The following is a 20329-nucleotide window of genomic DNA, read 5'->3' as shown; positions in this document are numbered from 1 at the left end:
AGAAAGTTAGAAAATGTATTTTGGGAAAAAATATTTTGTGAATTAAAAAATATTATTAAGGATAAATTAGTAAAAGCCTTGGTCAAACTAAAGTGCTTATAAGCCTAAAAGCCATAAGTTGGAGGTGTCTAACTTAAGACTTATGGTTGATTTTAGCTTATAAGCACATTGGATGTTTATCAAACATGTAGATAACTCAAAAGGTGCTTATAGACCAATTCGACTAGCTTATAAGTTTAGCCAAACTCCCTCGTAGTATTCTCAAGGAACTTGTTCTCTATCAGCCTACCCATCCCCACCCCATTTTTTAGGGAATGACTTCCCTATATTTGTCATCTCTTCCTCTGGAATCAATATTTGATGAACACGTATGAACAAATAGATAAATATTTTAATGTATAAAGATTTGATTTTGAGATAATTTGGCAGTTGGCTATTGTTGTTTGAATCGATTCTTGGCCATGAACAAGTTCGAATTATATTAAAAAAATTGATTTGAGGTGTTTTGGTCACTGACCATTTGCAGTTTGAATCTCTAGCAATATTTTTAAGTAATAGACAGTTGAGTCATTTGCAGTTTGAATTGATTATGGCATCAATTAAGAGAAGAAGTGTGATTTTTATATAAAGAAATTATTTTTAAGTGTAAGGGGATTTGACTTTGAAGTGTTCTATAATTAACCCATTTATAGTTTGAATTGATTATAGGGCCCGGAAATGAATGAGGAAGGTCTGAGTCGAAGTGAAGAAGAATTCACATTATGGGGTGAGCTTTACAATGTCTATCTGATGCCTTAAAATATTTTTCTCAAGGGGAAACTGAAGAAAGAAGAATCAATGGGGGATTTGGGTTGCTTAGACAACTGGGTTAGAGGGTTGGGTCGGGTTCATTAATCCCTTTTAGATTTTCTGTTAGTTTCAAGCCAAAGCAATTATAATTATCTCGGGATTAGTTATCTCATCCTCTCATAGGAATAAAAATAACACTACAATTCCGGGATAACTAGTTATACCGCGATTTTATTCTAACCAAACATGTGATAAACTCATCTCAAATTTATTTAATTCCGAAATTAATTACCAAGCGAGCTTGTATACACTTGTTTTACTTAATGAATTACTGCTCCTTTAAAACTGAGGCAATAAGAAGCCTGCCTGCCATCATGATTCCCTTTTGAACATTTAGTAGTAATGTAGAATCTCACTTGAACATAATATTCTCACTGGAATATGATAAGTTTAATGAACATATATAATTATTTATCAAACTCAGTACAGGATTCATGAAGAATATGTTTGTTTGAGACCTAAGATGAAAAGAGTTGAATCAAAAGCTGCTTAACTACTCTAAATAACATTTCTCATTTAAAAACAAACAAAAAAATAACAATTCTCACTTTTCCACGACTCAAGGTTAGAAAACGGAGGGATATCAAATTTCATTCCCTATTGAAGCACAAATACATATATGCACATATATAAACCTGAAATTTGTTACCTAGATCAGGACAAGAAACAACAGCAATTTTCTTTTCTTTTGGTACATTAGATGTTTTAGGTCAACACCTTTTGACCTCATCATAAATTTTAAATGAGCTACTAACTCGCAATCTACAATCTATGGCACCACTTTCATTTTCGTGCACGCGCGTAGAGTTATGAATCCTATCTACTATGCAACTTGAACTCTTAGGAGTTTGCTCAACTAACTGAAGGGGCATCAAATCAGCATTTCCATCTTTATAATTCATGAAAGCTCCTAGAGCTCCAAGAAACCCCTCATGCCGCAAGAACATTGCTTTTGCCTCACCCTTCGACCTGCACATTGAGCAAATTTACTAACTTCAATTGAGGAGAGAAGAAGTCGGTAATAATTGCGACAATAAACTACTTTTTAGCAGCAACCAGCAAGCATTATTTATCTATTACGCTAAAAGAGTATGCTAACCGATCAATGTATATCCTAGAAAGCACACACCAATTCATCACTAAGAAACTGATGTTATTCAAAAGAAAAAAAAATATATGGGAGCTATATTTTCTTAGAGTTGGTTGGTAACTTGGTAGTAAGGAAAATACCAATTTTCTGGGTATAAGTGGATATAGCAATTACCAGAAATCAACTGCAACGGAAATTGTGTCCATTGTATAAGCATGGTCACGGATGAAGAAACCTCCCAAAATAATGCGCTTGAGCCCAAAACGAAGAGCATTCAAGTATGCAATCTAGGAAAGCAAAACCAATTGAAGAATAAAGTCAGCAACAATAAGAAAATGATTTTTTTACAATTTAACAACTACATTATAGGAAGGAGAGGCCCTATATTTCTTCCTTTTCATGAGAGCTGATTACTAACTCATACTTCTCAACTAATTCAGGTGTTCAAGTTTGCCATTCTAATTCAGCAAAGCATCACTTTAAAGCAACATAACTAACAGAATAAACCTTAGACCAACTCGGTGCCACTTATATAAAATTAAAAAACTCATAATGAAGACCACTATAGCGAAATGTTTTCATGACAGAAGAGAGCATCCACTTAAATAAAAGAAATTCTTATAATGAAGACGACTATACTAAAATGTTTTCATGACAGAAGAGAGCATCTTAAAATTAAAAAAGGAAGTACAACTTCATTGAGCAGAGTAGCAGATGCACGTCTGTAACACCACCTAAGAGTTTCTAGCAAATAAAAGAATAAAGACAAGCGCAGAAGTCATATCAGATTTTAGTATCTTCCAATATTAATGCCATTTTGACAACTTATGACATGTTACGATAAAATGTTGTGCAATACGAGATATCCAATAAGTAATGGATGGATTATCTATCTGCCCTTCTCCTATGTTTTATTTCAATTCTTTATTTGTATCCTTATGAGAGAGGAGAATGGTAAGCAAAACATATCGAATGGGAACAGTATTAAACTACAGTCTGTTGCTCCTGTGAATTAGAAATATTCCCAAAGGAATAGGTCATGAAGGACAGGTGTTTCCATTTGATTGGAGAATACAATTATTATTCTCAGTCAGGAAACAACTACATTGTGATGTATCTATAGATGCTGCTGAGAGAAACTTCATGACCCACATAATTACCTGTCCGATGTTATTTGAGATCATTCTTAAAAGGGACCGGGCGATGTCTTCTGGTTTGTAGTCTTCGAGCTCTCTGTTTTCTGAGACCGGCTTACCGAAGCTAGAGGCAATGGCTGTTGATGCAAGGCCGATCTGTCATGTATCATTAAATTCTTAATCACCCTGAATATTATGAAGCTTCTGGTATTTGAATAGAGCATTTAGAACAACTGAACATATGGGAACCAAATTTACAAAATTCATCAACTCCTTCTTATGATAGATTTCAATTACTTGGCCAACATCCAACAGCAGAAATGTTGCTAGTTCGTTGTCAAGTTAAGGAGTTCATCTATAACAACTAACAACTGAAATGACTTGCTAATGAAAAGGGTATGAATGGCCTCAAAGTATAACAGAGGATAAAATTAAGATATTTCGTATAGTAGAGCGGTAGTTTAGACCCTTTTCCTCAACGGCTTTTCTCCAAATTCCCACCTTGTAAAGGTTAGGTGCATATATATCAAGCAATACCAGAGAAATGCTCTCGAATTGGGTCCGGCATTGGTCCAAAGCGAACATCAAGGCTGGAAACTTTTTTTGGGTTCTAGTATCGACAGGGAAACTAAAAAGAACATTTAGAGAAGTGGGAACGAAATTGTGACTCCGCCCATATTTTGAGGACGAAATAAGTATTTCAGTATACAAGAAGCCCACAGAGTGTTTTGTAGCATCAGCAAGAAAATATATATAAAAAAAAGGCTGCCCGGTGCACGAAGCATCTCATGTTCACGTAGGGTCCGGAGAAGGGCCGCACCCCAATGTAGGCAGCCTACCGTGATGCAGTATCAGTGGTTGATTCCATGGCTCGAACCCGAGTCCTATAGGTCACAAGGAGACAATTTTACCGTTGCTCCAAGGCTCTCCTTTATTAGCAAGAAAATACAAGACAAAAAAATGCACTCGGGAGGATGAAATTTGTCCAACTGGAAAAAAAAGTATATACACAGAATAACACAAGAAGACCATGAATTTGAAAACTGTACCAAGCTAGCCTTAAATTCACCTGCATAAAGGTCTAATTTTGGCAGAGCATATGTGGAGAGAAACAGAAAGTAGATTGGAGGAAGGTGAACAAAAAGGAGACGCAGAACGAAGAGGAAAGGAGGCTAAAGGGGGCGGTCGACTGGACTTATCTTTTGTTTGTTGTTCACACTTCAAGCCATGAGATGGCACAAGCAGAGTTCACTCTTACTAGTATCATCCCCTTTTTTTGTATGATCAAAAACGAATTTACTTTCACCTAACTTGATATAATAAGAGAACCTTTATAGACAAACATAGCGGATTGAGCCTGATGTGATGGACACAAATTGTAAGTTGGGACAAAAATTGCTCAACCTGGATTTGAAGTTTGAGGTCCAACTCCTTATTCTACTCCACATATTCCTTCCATTACTCATCTAGACTCTTCTATATCCAAGATGTGACATATTAGACCTTTGAATAGTTTAAACTGCAACTTATCCAAATGAAAAGAAGGAAATACATTACACAACAAAGTTTATACCTTTGCATAGTCCATTCCCCCATAAATATCTCCAACAAGCATGTCTATCACTCTGTTGTTTCCCTCATGGCTCAATTCCAGCAACTCATCAAAACTGTAATACAAACACATAAGAAAATTCTGCAGAAAGAAACAAAGTGACTAATTGAAAATCATATACTTAACAGAAATGAAAATAACCTTTTGCATTTAGTCAAAAGTTTTCCTAGGCCCCAGAAAGTGCCGCCACCAACGCTAGTTCCGCTAACTCTCTGAAATTTTTCATCTCCATCTACCTAAAAAAGGCTTAAACACAAAATATTGATATAACAAAGAGGGAGTCGTCTATGAAGTGCCAAAATGCATAAAATTCATAATTAATTGCACATATCACTTTGGACTTGATAAAATTAAGATTGTATCTCTTCATTCTATAATGGAGATATATAAAAGAAGTTATGATTTATAAAAGCTTCTTGACTCTTGGCTTCAGTCGGATAAGGTTTCCAGCAACTCACTTCACAAGTGTGTATTACTCATGTAGAAAATACTATGAAGTATAAAATCTTCTTACTTCAGGGCCTTATACTACTGTTCTAGTTCTTCTATATCGTTCTGCATCTAACAACCCATCAAAGCCCACCAGCCCTAGATGACTATGAAACCTAAACTATCAGTACTTCTGAAATTCATTTAGTAGCCCAATGCAGAGCCTGCTTAATGAGTCTTGTCAAATTCTTGGGCAAGATCATTTATACATGCCTGCCAAATGAATAAGTAGTCTACCAATGTTATCTTGCTGACATCAAAGTTAGTTGGACAATAACATTTCCGAAGGTGGGTATTCACAGATGAAAAAAAGTAAGGTAAAATCCTTATTCCAATGGACCAAAGTAACAAAGAAAATAATAACATAGGGGTTTTAGGTATTAATTTTCTAATTTATAGATTGTCTGCTAACTACTATGCAGGAGATTAACTTCTTGTCCTGCATGGTATAACAAAAGCAATAAAATGCACCAACTTGGTACTGCATGTTGGAAATCAGAGGACCAGTATGAAGCTCATGGAATGTCACCTAAATCATGTGGGAAATAGGATAAGGAGAGCTTAGGTAAACTCAACTTTTTATATTGTCCTTGCAGGTCCTAACCATTAAGATCAGTGTTAATTAGCATTTATGTCGAATTGAAGAAATCTAATCTGTGAAGCTTACCTTTATCATGCTAACCCCAGATCCAATGTTGACAAGGAGGTAAGGATATAAGTCATTCTGATCAATCTGCATGTATTCCTTTCGACCTCCAATATACGTATAAGCTTCATGGTTGACAGCCTACTCACAGAAGAGAAAGAGGAATATGTCAAATGAGCTGCTATGTTATACTGTTTAGGCAAACTTAGAAAAGAGCAGGAAATTGTATGCAATGGAGAAAGATTTCTGTTGCCGATGAGATCTTAGCCTCACTCGTGAGTGTTGAGTCCTGTAGACGTCTTGGTCTCATGTTCAAGACCCAATAAAGTAAGAGATTTCTTTGTCCTTAAAACAAGTACCAAGTACTCTATTTACCTTAAATTATCGAAATGAACCATATCAAGCAAGCAAAAAGTATTCCATATGCTACTTGTACTCAACAACAACAACAACTACCGAGTATAATCCCACTAGTGGGGTCTGGGGAGGGTAGTGTGTACGCAGACCTTACCTCTACCCTGGGGTAGAGAGGCTGTTTCCGATAGACCCTCGGCTCCCTCCCTCCAAGAACTATCCACCTTGCTCTTGGGGTGACTCGAACTTGTACTCAATTCAGCTATATATTGGATAGAGGAGAGAAAAGAGAAACCACTATTTCCATGGGAAATGTGCCTTTATCAATCTATTACCAGCCTTGAGGGTGCAGCATTCCATCAAGAAGCAGCAGAGAATCATGATAAATATATATACACCCAGTAAATTTGGCTATACACACACAATCATATCCCTAAGCAAGAAATTAATAAAAAGTACATATGTATTCCTGGAACCAGAAATACTGTCCAGGACTAATTCAGAGTAAGTAGATAAACCAAGCTGAAGATTGGCAGAAGAGAAAAATACGAAATATTTTTAGAAAGGATTTCATGTGCCTAGACTTAAATATCTGAAGAAAAAAGTACTAACCAAATACTGATTTCTGCTACAAAAAACCCACCTTAAGCAAAAAGTTTGCTCCAGCAACAAGAGACTCCATTTCCTCTACCTTGTCCAGAGTTATGCCAAGTTTTTCTTTGAATAGATCGGCAAACTTGAAAGCTCCACCACCTGTTGCCTGTTCAAGAATAAAACTCATCAAAAGGTTACACGGTGTTTTCAACTTTAGCATTTCACCATATAAATTTACTATAAATATTGTGAGAAAAAAATTCTACTACAGCACTGGTACCATGGGTGTCTATAAAAGATACTATGTTCCAGTCACGGGCAGAGGGACATTTACCAGTCCTGATTAATGTGTTTTCAGAAACTTGTTATACATGCAAAGGTTTCTGTGCAATATTTTAACCCTCCACCACCAACCCCGAGGTTGCAGGTTCGAGTCACCAAGGGAGCAAAGTGAGGAGCTCCTGCGGAGTACATTTTTATTTATCTATTTCAGGTCTTCATCAAGCCCCTCACATGTGACCTCTTCTTTTTTTGTTAGCCAAGCACGTGCTTTATTTTGTTTATTGGTGGTGAGACTCAAATTGAAGAACTCTACTTACTCTAATACCATATTGATAGATGTAAACCACCTTATGTACATGTTTAAGTTATATTACAGAGGGAGCTTATTTATTTATTTGTTTATTTATTTATTCATTTGTTCGAGATCTTCTAGATGGAGAAATGAATTTCCACAACGGGCAGTTTGAGTGCCACAATTATCAAAGCAATAAATCTTGTGTGAATAGTGAAATGGAAAGCTATAAAATGGCAGTAACTTAGAGAAAGAGGGAAGGTTGTACATAATCGCTCGTGCTTTATGTTCCAATGTGTCACAGCTTTTCTGGAGCCAAAAAGGGTCCAAGAGAAGAAATAGAGACAAGGTGAAAAAAATTTCCTAACTCTGTGATGTGGACCATTTGGAGAAAAGACGGAAGGGCTTTTGAATGAAATGGAACTAACAGCCTCCAAATTGCAAACATCGTGCTTTTCTTTCCCTAGCTCTGGAGTGCATAAAGCCTAAAATGTTTAGCAGAGGACTGGATGTATTTTGAAGGAAACAATACATCCTCTTTGCTCCTTTTCGCTCAAAATATTTCCTGTACTCTAAGAGTCTACCTTTTTTGGTGCAATAGAATCTATAAACTCATACAAAAAAAAAGAAGGTAGAAACAACTGAGAGATAGAACAGGAAAATGACTAGTAACTATATTTTTGGTTGAAGGATGTAAACAGATTTTATCATTTAACAGTTTAACTCCCAAACTTTAGAGGTTAATGGTTCCATGTAAGAAAATATAATGATAAGAAATTGGACGTTGCGTCTAACTCAACCCCAAAAGTTAGCTCATAAGGTGACGATTGTCCAAGACCATATAAGAAAACAAATGGCCTCCCACCCAGCCGATGTGTGATACTAACACCCCCTGCACACCTAGTACTAGACATCTGGAGCGTGGGCAATATAATATAGGGGCCCAACATCGGATGAAACAAGAATTGGGTGGACCTAGCTCTGATACCATGATAAGGAAATGGACCTTGGGCCTAACTCAACTCCAAAAGCTAACTCATGATGTGAGGATTGCCCAAGACCATATAAGGAAACAAATGGCCGGGACACTAACATATTACTTTGCACAGTTCTGAAAATTAACTTCCGCTCTTCGATTCACATTCTTTACTTTTGAGTAAAAGAGTCAAAAGATGCACAGAGGCAGGAAAAAGGAAATGATGGGCAATCAACAGTCTATACGCGAGAAACTTTTGCTTTAGAAGTCTTTATAAAAACATAACTTTCAAGAAGTTTTAACTTGAAAAGTACATTCTAACAATAAGAAGACTGCAATGCAATAGCTTCCTCGGTACTTATCATTGAGTAGCTTCTCCAGAAAAACCGTGGTTGATTTTCTGAACTTCCAAAAGCTCGTTTCATCCCACAGTGGACACAGATATTATTTCTTCCCAATGAGGTTTTAGGATATAAAAATTCTTCGGAAACCTATGAAGTACTTTAGGAAGGCTCTCCTATAATCACCAAATTGAGCAAAGAAAAAAAAAGAGGTGGGAAACAGAACCAACATCTTTTGAAATTCTCCTTTACCTTAATCTTGATCTTGTCAACAGTGTGAGAATGATGACATTGAGCACCTGCAATCATTGTAAATCTATAAGATTTAGGAAGGGCATGGCATAATACAACCTAATAAAAAGACGTATAAGAACCTGTGAAGATAAACTCTAAAGCGAAGTTCTCTTAAACTGGGCATATGATTCCTAAAGTGACCAAGATACCTTAAAAACTTAACTGCAACGACATATAAATCATATTTTCTATCATTACTAAAATGTTTGTATGCTCCGAATACGGTTAGTGTAATGGAGGAAGTACTATTCTGTACACTTCACTTTCAAGAATTCAAATTGTTTTTACCATCCAAAGTTTAAATTTTGTACTAATGTTTTCTGTGCCACGTTAACTTAGCAATTACTTAATATTGTTCTTCCACTATCACTATCAAAAAAAAAAAATTACTTATAGCCAAAGGTGAAACGATAAATTCTCCTCACTTATCAAAAAAATTCTTCTTCATAATCAAGCCCCCTATAAGTTTACATGCATGCCAATTTGTAATCAAAGAAGTCACCCCAGAAAAATAGTTACATCTAGGGTGTAAGCACCACAAGAAAACCTACCGCACTGTTGAAGTTTCTTGGAAGACAAAAAGTTTATGCAGTCCTCAATCTTGCTAGTCTCGAACTTCACGAAATGAAGTCTGCCACTAAGAATGTGATGGTTAAGGTCTCCATTGGGAACTTCCTGTCTTTCTTTTGGTAATGTTGGTGCCTCATCATTTGTGCTGCACTTACTGTTGGTTGAAAAGTATACAATCTTGATGAGGGAGCCTGCAAAAGGAGAAGGTCCTTTCATTTAGCATTTCTATTTGGTCCTCAAAATATTGGTTGTTAACAGAAACATTCTTAAAGCCAGCAAAATCCCATAAAGCTTCTTCTTTATCTGACTACGCACATTGGAGATACTGATCAATTTTTATCTAATACATATTGCATTGTGTGACTCCTTGGTCTAATGCTTATACTATTAGAGAGAGGAGAGCTTTATCTACTTAGTTATGTTTTAACACTAACAAAAGAAGTTGTGAGTTCATCTCATTATGAAATCAGCAACAAGCAATTGAGCCAGCGCCCAGCAGCGTTATATAAATTCATGTACTATGCAGCTGAAATCTTGGAGAAATATTGCTGAAGTTTCTGGATGTTCAAATACACCAACCTATCCATCTTCTCTGTCTATGTCCACTAAAACCAAGCTCTTTTTTAATGACAGTGACATCCGGGTCGGCTCGTTTGCACTTCGACAATTCCACTGGGTTGCCAGCTACCTCCCACCAACACAGGGTAACTCTATCCACCAAGGCTTGGGCCGAAGAAATCACCATGTTTTTTTGTCTCGGGATTCAAACCCCGGTCTCCAAGGTTCCACTCACTACATTAACTACTAGGCCACACCCTTGAGTGCCACTAAAACCAAGTAAAATGTACTCCTCCCATTGGCAGAGTTCAATCATGGAAAAGACCATATATGTCTTTATATTTTTCCAGTACAACCTAGACTTACATAATTTGCAAACCACATGTAAGTTCGTAAATTCAATTCATCCGCGTGATGATAACTATGGTTCTTATGAGGTCAGGTGACTTCTAAAACTAGATAACAGTTCAACTTATCAAAATACTAAGCTTGTTTCTTAGGAGGTCAAGAATGCAGCAAATTCTAGTACTAACTTGGTTCATTTTGCAACTCTAGTCAAATGCCATTAAGCAATTAACCTATGAACCAATTACTCTACCATCTAATTCAACCCCACGTTAATGAGTTTATAACTGAATTACTGAAGTAATGACTTTCAGTAGAAAAAAGGAATTGATATTTTCTTCTCCTTTTTATCTTTTTCATTTTTTTCTAAAATTCTATTGAACCAATAAGAAAGCAATGCCAACATAACTCTACAAAGCAAACAGAAAAGACACTAACATTTTCGAATTCCCAAACCAAAAAAAACATAAAAGTAAAAGGCAAAATTAATAAATTAACAAAGAAATAAAGATGTCAGAAGAAAAAAGAGCAAATAAACCCAGCAATTTACCTCCAATATCGATAGCCAAATGAGAAATTTCATCAGCAGATTGCTTAATCAGCTCAGAAGTGGAATCAGTATTCTCTAATTTCCCATCAATTAACTTTCTCTCCATATCCGATTGGTCTTTTCTCCTTCAATTAAGTGTAAAAACAGAATTTTTGTAGATGCAATGATTGAGAAATATGATGGTGCCAAAGAATATAGTATATATAACATTCTCTTTTGTTTTGTCAATAAAAGGCAGCTGGTACTTTACAAGTCATAGGGGTTCCATTTGAGGACAGAAGGCGTGAAAAACAAAATTCAGTATTTTTTCTCTTTGGATTTGACCAATATAATAAAATTCTTTAACTATTTATTTATGATAAGAAAATGCTTTAGCATCTCAATTAATAGGAAATAGGAGTGATATTAAATTATGGGGTGCACAAATAGTGGGTGGGATTTAAGCTAATTTTGGAAGGTAATGCCTAATGGGTGTATGGGCCATTGACTGTAACACCTACAACGGTCAGACAAGGCGGCCGGACTCTATCGTTTTCTCACCGAAAAATGACTCCCATACAATTTGAATTCACAACAATTTCTACATTCGAAAATATAAGGTTCGAACCCAAAACCTTTTATTAAAAATAATACTTATAATTCCATCATAATTTTTAAATGGGAATGATTTTTCTGCTAGAAATAATCTTTTAGTTCAGTTACAACTTAAAATGTATACATTTTTTGAATTATTCTTACTGATTTTCTTGAAAAAAGACATATACGTAGTTAGATAAATTACTTTCTTGATCAGTTGGGCCAATATCCCAGCTAAATTTGACCTATATTGACCTTCTTACCCGATTTGGCCCACTTTGTATATAATTTAATTTTTTTTCCCACCCCTTATCCCATATTAAAGGCTCACTTCTATTTTAATTTTTTTCGAGATTTTTACTTATCTATACTAATTTTAAAAACCTATTTACTCTCACTATTGAGATTTTAACTTAATTATAAGTCCATATACAAATTACCAACTTGATACAAAATAATGTATTAGACTCTAATCTTCCATACTTTCTCTCTCTCTTCCACCCCAAAACTAAAATTATAAATTAACAGATGAATGTTTGACCTCTTTCTTCTCAACTTCATCCATACCTTTATGAGAACAAAGAGATTTGGCATCAAATAATCTATTATGTTTTCTCTTTCTTTTTATTTTCTATTTTTTTTCTATGTTAAACAATGAACGAAATATCACTTTTGAACGAGGGAAGATCGTTAATTTATTTTAACTTTTTGGAATCAATAAACAAAAAAATATTAATCGGAAGCAAGTAGATTGAATTGGAAACTATGTTAATCCATTAGAAAACTTAGAAGATTTGAATTCAAAAATCGAAATTTGCAAAAAAATAAATAAATTGTTTGGATTGGGTGTTGTTGCAAATAATTGAGAATATCCTTTGGAATTTATATCTCAATTTGGAGAAAATTTGGTGAAGATTCGAGGTGATTTTGGTTGAAATTTCAGATTGAAACTCGAAAAAGAAGACGCAAACATATTATATATATTTTGTATGTCAAGTGTAGAAACGATATACAAAATATCTACAACTTACATAATTGTATATAAATTATAGTTTTTGACCGGATTCTGTACAACAAATATTTATTTAAGTTGTAGATAAATTGTAAAAAATATTGTAGATTTTGACCAGATTTGTATCTATTTTGTAAAAAAAATTAGTTACCTTCTGTAAATATGAAAACTTAGACAAAACTGGGTAAATAAGTTTAAAATCTCATATATATATATATATATATATATATATATATATATATATATATATATATATATATATATATATACAAAAAGTTCCATTTTTAAAGCATTTCAATATGTTCTTTTACATATCTTCATTGTCATTGCAGCCTAAATTAACTGAAAATATGATAGAATTGAAAGTTACTTTGGTGTTTTTATCCTCACCTCTTAGACCAATTTCTAATTATTTTTCTTTTTCTTCTTTTTTCTTTTCTTTCAATATCAACTTTGCACCCCAATATTCTTGTGCCATGTTGTTCTCCTTCACTTTTCTTTATTTATTTTTAACATTTCAACATGTTCTTTCACACATCTTCATTGTCATCACAACCTAACTTAACTGAAAATATGATAGAATTGCAAGAGACTTCGGTATCTTTATCCTCAGCTCAAAGACCCATTTTCTAATTGTTTTTCTTTTTCTTCTTTCTTCTTTTCTTTCAATATCAACTTTGCATCTCAAAATTCTTCTGCCATGTTGTTCTCCTTCACTTTTATTTATTTATTTTAGCATTTCAACATGTTCTTTCACACATCTTCATTGTCATCGCTGCCTAAGTTAACTGAAAACATGATAGAATTGCAAGTGACTTCGGTGTCTTTATTCTCAACCCTTAGACCCATTTCTAATTGTTTTTATTTTTCTTCTTTCTTCTTTTCTTTCAATATCAACTTTGCACCCCAAAACACTTTTTTTAGCATTTCAACATATTCTTTCACACATCTTCATTGTCATCGCAACCTATGTTAGCTGAAAATATGATAGAATTGCAAGTGACTTTGGTGTCGTTATCCTCAGTTCTTAGACCCATTTCTAATTGTTTTTATTTTTCTTCTTTTTTAGTTTCTTTCAATATCAACTTTGCACCCCAAAATTCTTTCTGCCATGTTGTTCTCCTTCACTTTTCTTTTCAGATGTGAGTTAAGAGGTTTCAAAGAAAAATTTGAACCTCCGTTATTTGATTTCTTCAAAGATTCAAATTCGAGATTTAAAAGAAAAGTTAGATCTGAAGTTTGAATATCTGAGCCGCGTTATTTTTAAGGTGAAGTTGAGCTTCTCTTTATGGCGCTTGATTAAAAATGTCACGACCCAAACTCCCACCGGAGCCGTGACGGCGCCTAACACCACTTGCTAGGCAAGCCATCAATCAATAAGCAGAAAATAAACTTAAATAGCAGTATTAAATAGTCTTATTAACGGATAATCATAAATAACTGAAGTCAATAGAGCAATAGGAGTAAAACTATCCCATGATTTGGTGTCATTGACTACATGAGCACTACAAAATTTAAATACAGAGTCTAATCTCAAAATACAGAACTGTCTGAAAGATAGAACAAGCTGAACTAATCTAACTGGCGGAACTGCCAACGTCTGATATATGTGAGCCATCTGCTCCGGAGTGTGAATAGCGGGAGTCTGGGCTCCTTCCCCAGCCTGTGAGATGGCTGGTGCCATAGGAAACACACTGGTCTGGGCCACACTCCCCATAATACCAACCAGGCAAACTAGGGCGTCCTGAAGTACCAGGGTAGCAATGAACCCCTCTAGGACCTGAGCTAGCCCAACCGGCACAGTCTGAACAGGGATCTCCTCACCCTGCTCGATATAAGGCTCTGCGATGGGTGCTGCTGCATGTGCTCTAGGCTGAGCTCTGGCTCTGCCTCGGCCCCGGCCTCTACCCCTGGTAGCGGCTACAACCTGGGGCTTTGACTCTTGATCAACTACTGATGTGGTATGCACCCTCACCATATGTAAGAGAATAAGAATAGAATGATTCAGACTCAATGATAAAATAAAGTCGCACGATAGAGAAAGAAAGAAGATGAAATTTTTTCAAAAGTCTTATAGCCTCGAGAAGATAAGTATAGACGTCTCCGTACAGAACCTCAAGACTCTACTAAGCTTGCTCATGACTCGTGAGACCTAGGCAATCTAATGCTTTGATACCAACTTGTCACGATCAGAAATTCCAACCAATCGGGGTCGTGATGGCGCCTAACACTGCTTGCTAGGCAAGCCCACACAACAAGATAATACTGAAAGAAAAGCAATAAATATCTGATAACTTATCCATAACATAACGTAAAACACCCCAAGATTTGGTGTCACAAGTACATGAGCGTCTAGATCCAAATAAATACAAGGTTCTGAAGGAGATACAATACTATCCGAAATAAAATGGAAACAGTACAGTAAAAATAGGAAAATGACTCTAGGGCCTGCAAACAGGGTGTAGCTCTACCTCAAGTCACTGACTGGTATCTGCTAAGTGCCTCTCGGGACTCTGCTGGTACCAACATCAAAATCTGCACAAGAATTAAAGAAGTGTAGTATGAGTACAACCGACCCAATATATTCAATAAGTGACGGGCGTAACCCCGACGAGATAGTGACGAGTCTAAGATAAGATACCTACTAAAAATATGTGTATATATATATATATATATATATATATATATATAAAATAACAAGTGAAGCATCAAAAACAACAACGAGATAGGGACATGTATGAATGGGACAACAAGTGGAAGCAAAGATTAAGAATCACTAAAAAAACCTCTTTCAAAATAAATACCGAAACCATCTATATATATATATATATATATATATATATATATATATATATAAAATAACAAGTGAAGCATCAAAAACAACAACGAGATAGGGACATGTATGAATGGGACAACAAGTGGAAGCAAAGATTAAGAATCACTAAAAAAACCTCTTTCAAAATAAATACCGAAACCATCAACTCAAGTTCACAACTCAAATATCAAATCGAGCAACAAAATCAACAAATTGCACGGTATCACCCCTCGTGCTATTACTCACATCCTCACGATATATCATAAATGCAAGTGTACAACATCATCCTTCGTGCTTTTACTTTCCATGTAGTATAAATAAGCATGTGCACGACATCACCCTTCGTGCTTTTACTCTCGTCCTCACATGATAATGATAATATAGCAAGAAAGTGCACGACATCACCCTTCGTGCTTTAGCCTCACGTTCACTCTAGCAAAGATATCAATATGCAAACAAGGCATGACAACACCATTCATACTTTTCACTCTTCCTCACCAAGCATTCACAACAACACAATACCAAGCAAGGTGGGAAGCAAATTTAACTTCAACAATAAAATTGAAATCCGCTTGTCATATGAGAATCTATTCACAATTAGGGTCAACAACTAATCACAAATTCCACGCTCTCTACACCCAATATCTCAACAATTCAATAAAATAAATAACATGAAAGAAACTAGCCAAGGACTAATAAATCTATCTAAGGCATGGAAGGCAGAGTCAAGGAAATAACATGGTACAATTAAGACAAATTCTTCCACCCGCATGCTTATCCTAATGGCCAACATATATGCACTCGTCACCTTGCATATACGCTATCCCAACACATAGTTCACATAGCAAATAGACTCGATTCTACCTTAATTTCCTCAAATTAAGGTTAACCACTACACCTACCTCTTTTGCAACCAAATCAATAGTCAATCACGCCGACTTTTTCTTTCGAACAAGCCTCCAAACCTATCGAATCTAGCAAATTAGCAATCAAACAATCTAAAATAAGTTTTAGAAACTACCCACGAATAAAAAAGGTTCAATTTTGGTCATTTTTAAAAAAAGTCAACAAAAGTTAACCTCGAGCCCCCTTGGTCGAAATCCGAGATTCGTACTAAATTTCGATTACCCATTCACCCCAAGCCTGGTTATGTGATATTTTTCAAAATACGACCTTAATATTAGGTCTAAATCTCAATTTTAAAAAATTCCTAAATTCTACCCAAAAACTCCTAATTTCTACCTTGAAATACATGGATTTGATGATGAAATTTATGGAAAAGTAATTGAAATTGATTGAAAACTAGTTAAAGTTGCTTACCAATGAATTTGAGGAAACATTCCTCTTCAAAATCGCCTCTAGAGTGTTAGGGTTGAAAAATGGTGTAAAATGAGCTAAGTCCCGACTTTTCCATCTTTTACTCAGCTCCAGATGTCGCAATTGCGAATTCTCAATTGCGACCATCTCAAAATTGAATCACTGATCGCAAAATCTATCAGTGTCCCATCCATCAGTGGTCGCAAAAGCGACACAAAATTTGCATTTGCGAACCTCCCCCTATTCGCATTTACGATTCCACTTTCGCATTTACAAAGGTTGCCCGTCTAAGCTTCAATCGAATTTGCGACACAATAACTGCAAAAGTGGAGCCCATAATATCACATTTGCGATGCCATATTTGCAAATTGCGAAGCCTAAAGTCTCTCCCGAGTTATCGCATTTGCGAGCCAAACTTCACAAAAGCGGGACTCGCAATTGCGAATAGGTCATCTCAATTGCGAGACCTGCAAACCAGAAGCACCAGATAAACATCAACAATTCAAAGTTTTTCCAAAGTACATTCAAAACTTACCCGAGCCTCTCGGGATCCAAACCGAATATGCACACAAGTGTAATAACATCATACAAACTCGCTCTCTACCTCAAATTACCAAAATAATATTAAATAACAAGAATCAATCATCAAAACTCAAGATTTTAACGTAAAACTCACTTTTTACCATCTTTTATATAATGCACTAAAACGCACTCGGGTCTCCCGGGACCCCAACCAAATTTGCGTATAGGTCCAAAAATATCACACGAACCTACCAGAATCGTCAAAACACCGATCCGAGGTCGTTTACCAAAAACGTTGATCATGATCAACTCAAACCTTATTTCAAGTCAAAAATCATTTTAATCCAAAATTTTGCGTAAAAGCTTTTCGAAAAATGATACGAATCACGCACGCAAGTCATATAACATCAAATGAAGTTATGAGATATCTCAAAATACGAAAATTAAGGCTAGTACTCAAAACGGCCTATTGGGTCGTCACAGAACTACTACTCTCTCTAATACTTCTTGATCTCTCTCGTTTTTGGCGTACTGAATGAACAAACAAATCTCCTATTTATAAGAGAACTTGCCAAGTTTTGAACCAATCAAGAAGATTCATTCCATTGTAATTTTCTTTGCAAGTTTCCATCACCAAAACAGTTTTGTAACTTGTTGCAAGATCAAGTTGTGCACCTACAATTGCCACCCATTTCATCCAATCATTTTTATTTTTATTTTAATAGGACTGGACCCATAACCCGCAGTCGCTACCTTTGGGTGCACACAGTGATCACTCTAATTTAATAGGCAAACCACATCGGAGGGTAAACCACACTAAGGACCTCGTGCGATAGGCTAGACCAATGAAGTGTGTGTATAGGGTAAAATATGATATGACACATGGCTGACTAAAAGAAGGACACGTGGAATCCAAGATGGAATGACTGTGGACCGAACACAGCCACTGCGCTTGTCACCGGAACGGATAACGTTCATAAAAGTATATTAAATACTCTGCGCTTGGTAGCACTTACTAAGGAATATTCTACAGCATTAAGAGCGACGATCCGTTACAAAGAATTTGGCATTTACGATCAACGTTACATCTTCATCAATGACTCTCATAATTGGCATTAAAGGAGGGCATGATCCTAGGACCTTTTTCCCTAGGCATAACTATAAATAGTGAGCTCAGTTACTATTGTAAATGACACAAAATATTCTAGCAAGAACATATACAATATTTTATACAAAACTTTATACAATTTCACTCTCTTGCAAGAATCACTATCTTTGTTATTCTAGCAAGAATCACTATCTTTGTTATTTCATCTACATTCTAAGGCTAAGTACTGTGTATTTCTCCGATTATTATATTATTTCAGGATCAAATTAGTTCATTTGTCTAGAAACCACATATAAATTTAACTGTACCATTTTACGAGTAAACAGTTTGGCGCCCACCATGGGGTCTAGACAGTCGTGCAATTAAATTGATCCTTGCCTTTTTTACTAACGTGTTTTGATTATTTTGTCTTAGAAAAAATCATAAAAAATGGCAGATAACACTGTTAACGATGTACACAAACTTGAAATTCGAGGGGATCAGCCTCATTTCGAGGACTCAATCAGTGACACCCACAATGAGGGGAATAATGCCATGCCGGTGCATGGAAGACGGTGCCCTCGACAGATTCGGGAGGCAACTCCCGATGATTCTGACGAGGAGCAAGTAGTGGATGCTGTGAGGATCCTGCAAGAGCAACATGCAATCATCCTAGGCCATCTCATGCGGCAGGATCAGGTTGTGACGGAACTGAAGCATGCGCTATCAGGTGCTTCAAATAATGCAAACATGCGCGATCCAATTCCTCTCGTTGTTCCCACGAACCAAACAACGCAGAGAGTCGACAACAATACTCCCAAGGGTGAAGTTGGCTCCGATGGGGCTTGGGGGAGCAGATCAGGTCTTAACAACGAGAACGATTCATTCAAAGATGATCTTTTACGGTTCATGAGGAAGTAAATGCTTGCATGGATCAAATCCCAGGCGTACCACCAGTTTTGAAAGGCCCGAACTCGAAGAAGTATGTTCAATTACCGTACAAGCCAAGTGCGGAACCAGTACTAATCCCGAAACGTTTCAAAATGCCTCAAGTTCCAAAGTATGATGGAACTTCAGACCCACAGGAACATATTACCACCTACACAACATCGGTGAAAGGAAATGATCCAGATCCTCACGAAATTGAATCTGTGTTTCTAAAAATATTCGGCGAAACTCTCACGAGGGGAACCCTAATGTGGTATTCGTTATTGCCCGAGCATTCCATAGATTCCTTTGTGATGCTTGCGGATTCTTTCATTAAAGCTCATGTCGGGGCCATAAAGGTCCAAGCCTGGAAGGCCGGCATATTCAAAATTGCACAAGGAGAATCAAAATTATTACGAGAGTTTGTTACACGATTCCATAAAGAAAGAATGTTGCTCTCCGCCATCCCGGATGAATGGGAAGTTGAAGCATTCACCAAAGGATTGAATCCAAGAAGTTCAGATGCTTCTCGGATGCTGAAGGAGAGCCTGCTTGAGTTTCAAGCAACAACCTGGGCAGATATTCACAACCGGTATGAGTCTAAGATAAGGATCGAATATGACTAGGTCAGTTCTACATCATTGGTCAAAGGACGGGAGAAGAATAGAGAAAAATCAAAGGATGATTACGACGCAGATAGGCGGACTTCGAGGGGTCGGTTTTTGCCCTGCGAGCGTACCGAAGGCTATGGCAAAATTTTTCGAGCAACAAACAAGTTCACCGTTGACAGAGGGACTGATCATGGTCGAAGCAATAGATCACTTCAAGATAAACAAACTTCGGGGTCTCGAGATCTTTCTTACCCAAGTTATCAGAATATAACTTCAATCTCAGTATAGTAGAACTGGTATCAGCCATGAGGAACTTTAATGAAGCACGATTCCCGAGACCTATAAGATCCGATTCCAGCTAGAGGGATCCCAATTTATAGTGTGAATACCACGGGATGAATGGTCATCGAACAGGGGACTACCGACATCTTCGGGAGGCGATGGCAACGCTATTGAAGAATGGTCATCTCCGAGAATTCTTGAG

General features: G+C 36.3%; 1 protein-coding gene across 1 annotated transcript; it reads right to left on the bottom strand.

The window, feature by feature from the left end:
• Positions 1–1414: 1414 nt before the first annotated feature.
• On the bottom strand, positions 1415–11295 carry LOC104112762 (pantothenate kinase 1). The gene is made up of 10 exons (XM_009622773.4): positions 10979–11295; positions 9507–9716; positions 8914–8960; positions 6820–6936; positions 5844–5963; positions 4829–4923; positions 4649–4742; positions 3100–3231; positions 2114–2226; positions 1415–1818 (listed from the first exon to the last, which is right to left on the bottom strand). Exons 1-10 carry the CDS (start codon positions 11082–11084, stop codon positions 1560–1562), a joined length of 1293 nt encoding a protein of 430 aa, XP_009621068.1. The 5' UTR covers positions 11085–11295; the 3' UTR covers positions 1415–1559.
• Positions 11296–20329: the final 9034 nt, after the last annotated feature.

The sequence above is a fragment of the Nicotiana tomentosiformis genome, chromosome 10 (genome assembly GCF_000390325.3).
Source record: "Nicotiana tomentosiformis chromosome 10, ASM39032v3, whole genome shotgun sequence".
Lineage (NCBI taxonomy): Eukaryota > Viridiplantae > Streptophyta > Magnoliopsida > Solanales > Solanaceae > Nicotiana > Nicotiana tomentosiformis.
This window is presented reverse-complemented; position numbering and strand designations above follow the sequence as displayed.